This window comes from Labeo rohita, chromosome 1 (genome assembly GCF_022985175.1).
Source record: "Labeo rohita strain BAU-BD-2019 chromosome 1, IGBB_LRoh.1.0, whole genome shotgun sequence".
Classification (NCBI taxonomy): Eukaryota; Metazoa; Chordata; class Actinopteri; order Cypriniformes; family Cyprinidae; genus Labeo; species Labeo rohita.
The window spans coordinates 7,599,486-7,605,909 of record NC_066869.1 but is presented as its reverse complement, the minus strand read 5'-3'; the positions used below and the strand labels follow the sequence as shown (position 1 = coordinate 7,605,909).

Genomic DNA, 6,424 nt, shown 5'->3' with positions numbered 1-6,424 from the left:
ATAACATCGATAAAAGTTTTATTCATGTACAGTGTGCAACAGTTCTGATAGTTTCTATAAACAAAGCACGACGTATTGCGCCACTGACGTCACTGTCCGTGCTTCCAGGTCAGAGAGCAACTGTCCATCAAAAGCTCATTAGCCAATCAGAGTAGATCGCTGTTAAGCCCGCCCCCACGAGAGGTTTGTGCCAAAACAGCAAACGAAAATTTGCGAAGCATAAGCGAAAGCTGTGGCAACGCATTCAGAATCCATGATTCGTGAAAACGATTCTTTGAAAATCATTAACAAAGAATGAAGCATATTTGAAGAGCATGTTAAATTTGTGCGACTGAGTTCATTTTTTCATTTTCATTGTGTTTTTATTCTTTTGCAGTGGCATATTTTTGATCGTTTCTTGGAAAGTTAAGTTCAGTTTTATAAAGTTACGTTCATTCTTATTGGTACAAAAATAATCCCATAGAATCCCAATTGTTTTTAATAAATTGGAGACCATGATTCTCTCACAATTCCGGAGAAAAAAAGATTAGAAAACTAAACAAAATAACGTATTTTACTAGTGGTTCTGACAAAATGTTCATTGCTTAAGTCTTTTAAAAACATATATTCATTTAAACAAAAACTATTGGAAAGCTATTGTTTAACTATTGGAATCTCCTGAATGAATGATTCAATGACATACTTTTTTTAAAACGGGCAGTTGTCGCCACCTCCTGGCAGAAGAGGATAAGCGTTACAATGCATACACGTGGTTATACTTTTGCTTTAATCGCTACTGTAGACAGTTAAGTGTTTATACCCAAACTATAAGATAAGATAAGATAAACTTTATTGTCCCGAAGGAAATTCGTATTGGACACACACAGAACATTATAATCTGCCGTTTCATACAAAGAACATATTACATTCGTGTGATACATACATACAGTGACCCATCACTAACCTCACTATATATAGTGAGCAACTAAATTGCACCCTACCCATTATCAACACACCTTTGTTCAAAAAAAAAAAAAAAAAAAAAAAGAAAATTTAGTGTTGTTGACCTCTGGCTAACTTATGTCTAATAACAGTTTCCTCAAAAAGAGCCTGGAGTGCGGGATGCTGCTTATCTCCCATTATTTCCATGGCTCTCTGCATTAACCGTGTGATTTTGGCTTTTAGATGTACACTAAGATTGCCAAACCAGGCTGAAATACCATATCGGAGAATGCTCTCGATTACAGTGTGATAAAAGAGAAGCAACACCTTCTGGTTAACACCAAAGACCCTCAACCTGCGAAGAAAATACAGTCGCTGTTGGACCCTAATACAGACATTTTCCACCTGAGCACTCCATGTCAGTTTATTATCAATGTGAATGCCCAGATATTTATAAGAATCTACCTGGCCTATATTCTGACAACTGATGACCAATGGTAAGTGATCTCCAATGGATTTAGGGTCAAAAATAATCCCCACTGTTTTCTTCGTATTGATGCTAAGAAAATGTGTATCACACCACTGGACAAAATTCTGAACCTCATCTTTATAAATAGCGACATCCGATGTTCCGGATATGAGACCTAAAATAGCTGTGTCATCAGAAAACTTAATCATATAATTATTACCAGTACTGCATGTACATTGGTTAGTATATAATGTAAACAGGACTGGAGAACTGACACACCCCTGTGGGGCACCAGTGCTAATAGTCGTAGATTCAGACAACGTCTTATTCACCCTGACCTGCTGACTACGATTGGTCAGAAATGAATGGAGCCACTTAATAATAAAGGGATTGACGTTCATCCGCTGCATTGTTTTCAAGAGAATATGAGGCTGTAAGGTATTAAAGGCTGAACTAAAGTCTACAAACAACAGTCTAGCATATACCATAGGATTCTCAAGATGTTTAGTCACTAGGTGCACTAAACTGTTGATTGCATCATCAGTGCCTCTCTGATGTTTATAGGCAAACTGGTAGGGATCCGACTGTGAATCTACTTCCTTTATTAATTGGCTCATAATGAGCTTTTCCATGCACTTCATTACAACAGAGGTCAAGGCAATTATGTAGCCATAAGGTTTTTGTTATTTTATATTAGCCTAGGCATATAGCATGGTGTAAGCTATTTTTATTCGTTAATAAAAGTTAAATGATAAATTTATAGGCTAAGTTAGTGTAACGTTGTATTAACGTGAATTGCATTTAAGCAATTGACGCCGAATTGCCGCTAATTTAAAAGTGAAAGTAAAATGCGCACGGCACAGTTGCTTGACGCCAAATCGCCACTAAAAGTCAAAGTAACATTTAACTGCCACCGTCACATCCCTAACAGAGAAGCCGCCTTTTTTTTATTTTTTATTACCGAATTGCATAGATTAGCTATAACTTTCTTGTACTATCTCTTCTGATACATTTTCAGTCAAATCGTTCTCTGTGTGCAATAGAGAAAGTTTTGAGAATCTGTCCTGTGCCATTGAAGATCAGAGCCAGTGTCCTATTCTCCTCATAACTGAGAAACTTGTCTCTGATGAAGCCGAACAGTTCACTTGCTAAAGCCGGAAAATAACGAAAAGAGAGTCATCTCTGTCACAAGCTGATGAGACGCGACTCACGAGGATCTGGGACTTAAATTGAAATTAACGTAGCCACGCACTTATTCTATCCACTAAAATAATAAGATAATAAAAATAAAATGAGAAAATATAAATTATTTTCAACTTTTCATAGCTCAGACAAGATCATGATTGGTTCTGGTCTGGCATTGCCCCCCTCAGCCCCCCCCAAACTCCGCCTATATGTGTGTGTACCCTTATTGCCGTATGCAGTGCTCTTCGAGTTCCGCTGTGAAGCTGCGCTTCTTACAATCGAGTGGAGCACACCCCAAGAGAGACGCGTCTGAAGATCTGAAACAAAACTCACTCATTGTATTTAAATACGATACACTATATTCTGCGGTAAGTTCGGAAGTTATTCTTTATGTTATAATCTATGCTTTAGTGGAAATAATCTAAGAATGAGGTTTCTCCACTTTCTTACAGAGGATTCCGAACCTGAAAGTTGAAACGTATTTGTTGGTAGTTTTACTGCAACTTTGTTATTATTGTCCTTTTGAAGATAATTACCAGATAAACTTCTTAAATAAGGAGAAGGAGGAGGGAAACACATCTCCAATATGAGTCACTGTGTGGAGAGAGAGGAGGAGAAAGAAGAGTATGGTGCAGGACCCAGTTGTGCATCAATGAAGAGTGACCAGTCCATGCCCAACCCCAGTGATTTCAGTGATGCAGCAGTGACCTCTGACCCCAGGTAAAGTAAGATAACCATAATGTATTAAGATAACATGCATTTGGCAGTTGTTTTTATTCAAAACAATTTATAGTGCATTCAAGCTACACAGTGCAACAGTAACTGGTGTTTGGGACAAGAAAAAGTAGAAAAACAGTAGCTAGGTCTGGAATTTGAAAAAGAAAAAAAAAAAAAAAAAAAGAAGAATAAGAAGCTATGTAGAAAGTCACTAAAATTACATTATGTAGTATGACACTAATATTACACTGCCTAAATGTTTAGACAGTGAAGAATAAAAAAAAAAAAGCATTGAGAAAAACTTGACTCAGAGCTGTGTGTCTCGTTTGGCATTACAATAAATGTGTAACTAATAACATCTATGTGTAATGCAACAATGAAATAATTCAATTGTTCATAACTATTTAAGTATTTAAACAGTTATGAAAAAAAAATTAATTGTTAGGACAGTGATTACAGTCTTTGGTGACTGCATAAGCTTTTGTTAAAAGAAACCCTGTTCATTTATTCCACTGATTTTAAATAATTTATAATCATGCCATTACATTGTTTAAAGCATTAATAAAATGTAAAATAAATAAATAAATAAATACATAAATAAATACATAAAAAGACATAAATGAACATGTATAGGCAAAAACATTTGTTTTTTAATCACCAATACATTTTTAGTTTTCAGGATTTTTTAAAGATGAGTCTCAACTATAATAGAATGATTTCATATACCATTTTTCTTTATGCAAAATACATGTAAAATGGCCATAAATGGGTTTACTCATTATATACAATGTATCTATAAACAAAATCTAATTTGCATATTAATGAGATAAGAGTGGCAAAGTTAAACTACTCGGGAAAGCTAAAAAAAACAGCTTTCAAGAAATGACTCTAAATCAGTGTGGAACGGCCTGAAAGCCATCACCAGCTACAAGAGCCCGTCCTCCAGCACTGAGGCCAATCAACAACTGGGTGATGACCTGAATGAGTTTTACTGCAGGTTTGAAAAACAAAAGACTGGTCTGACACCCTACACCCACCCCGACTGTCCCACAATACAGCCATCAACACCCTGCCCCTCCATCCCCCCTGCTGTTTCTCAACCTGCTCTTAAGATCTGTGAAGGTGATGTTTGCAAAGTCTTCAGGAAGCAGAAGATAAGGAAAGCCAAAGGCCCAGACGGTGTCTCTCCAGCCTGCCTTAAAGCCTGTGCTGTCCAGCTATCATCCATCTTCACATTGATCTTCAACAGATCCCTGGAGCTGTGTATAATCCCAATCTGCTTCAAATGTTCCACCATCATCCCTGTACCCACGAAACCAAAAACCACAGGACTTAATGACTACAGATCTGTTGCTTTAACATCTGTGGTCATGAAGTCATTTGAGAGACTGGTGTTGGCCTACTTGAAGGACATTACTGGACCCTTGCTGGACCCCCTGCAGTTTGCTTACCGAGCAAACAGGTCTGTGGATGATGCAGTCAATATGGGATTGCACTACATCCTTCAACATCTGGACAAACCAGGGACCTATGCAAGGATCTTGTTTGTGGACTTCAGCTCTGCTTTCAACACCATCATTCCAGATATCCTTCAGAATAAACTGTCACAGCTCTCTGTGCCCACCTCCATCTGTCAGTGGATCACCAGCTTCCTGACAGATAGGCAACTAGAGAGGCTGGGAAAACTCACATCCGGCACCCGCACCATCAGCACTGGAGCTCCCCACTGCTCTTCTCCCTCTACACAAATGACTGCACCTCTAAAGACCCCTCTGTCAAACTTCTGAAGTTTGCAGATGACACCACTGTCATCGGTCTCATCCGGGATGGCGACGGATCTGTTTACAGACAGGGGATTGTGCAGCTGTCTCTCTGGTGCAGTCACAACAACCTGGAGCTCAACACACTCAAAACTGTAGAGATGACGGTGGACTTCCGGAGAAAGCCCCCTGCGCTCACCCCACCCAGTGGACTCATTCAAGTTCCTAGGAACTAACTTCTCCCAGGACCTGAAGTGGGACATTCACATTGACTCAATTATGAAAAAAGCCCAGCAGAGGTTGTACTTTCTTTGTCAACTGAAAAAGTTCAATCTACCACAGGCACTGATGACACAGTTTTACTCCGCTGTCATTGAGTCAGTTCTGTGCTCTTCTATAACTGTCTGGTTTGGGGCAGCCAGTAAATCAGATATAAGAAGACTGCAACGGACTGTTAGGACAGCAGAAAGAATCATTGGTGTGCACCTGCCCAACCTTCAGGACTTACATCTCCAGAGTGAAGAAACGGGCAGGAAACATCATCCAAGACCCTTCTCACCCCGGACACAACTTGTTTGCACTTCTCCCCTCAGGCAGGCGCTACAGATCCCTGAGCACTAAAACATCTAAACATAAAAACAGCTTTTTCCCAAATGCCATCTCCACCTTAAACAGATAAACATGAATCATTACCTGGGTTCTACAATTCATTTCTGTATTTCTTTCTCCATTCTATTTAATGTCTATTTCTATAGTATTATTATGTAAACTTCTGTAGTATTATGTAAATACTCATGCACATCTCTTATTTATATAGCTGTATATAGAGAAAATAATGCACAAATCTGTACATAAAGCATCTGTTCCAGATTCATACATTATTATTTATTTTTAATTTTTTATTTTATTTAAATGTTGTATGTATGTATGTATGTATGTATGTACCAGGAGCACCTTAAAAAACACAACAAATTCCTTGTGTGTTTGCGCACACTTGGCGAATAAAGCTAATTCTGATGTGTTTTTGGGGAAACATGTAATAAAAAAGAAGTATAATAATGAGAGTAATAATTGACAAGATTTTCATAATAATTTATATTTCATAGGAATATTGAAATATAATTTATTTCCCTATTCATTTGTTGTCTCTCCCAAAATGCCTAATAAACATGCTCTCAGTCCCAGTGTCCTCATATGAGGACATGTATGAAATCAACGTACTGTTTCATTACAGAAAGTCATAGTTTGATTTGAAACACCATAACATATTCCTGAGATGTTGATTTATGACACAAAATTAGTCAGATTTAAATGATAATTACAAAATATTATCATATTTCCATAAGGGTGTCACTAAATTAATATTAGGCCT

General features: G+C 37.7%; 1 protein-coding gene across 1 annotated transcript in view; it reads left to right on the top strand.

Annotated features, from left to right (window-relative positions):
* The first annotated feature begins 2,827 nt into the window (after positions 1-2,827).
* LOC127170874 (NACHT, LRR and PYD domains-containing protein 3) overlaps positions 2,828-6,424 on the top strand; it is a 752,597-nt gene continuing 749,000 nt past the window's right edge. The window contains exons 1-2 of the mRNA XM_051119170.1: positions 2,828-2,943; positions 3,028-3,295. Of these exons, the coding sequence (XP_050975127.1) occupies positions 3,162-3,295 (134 nt within the window). The 5' untranslated portion in view covers positions 2,828-2,943; positions 3,028-3,161. The remainder of the gene's footprint in view (positions 2,944-3,027; positions 3,296-6,424) is intronic.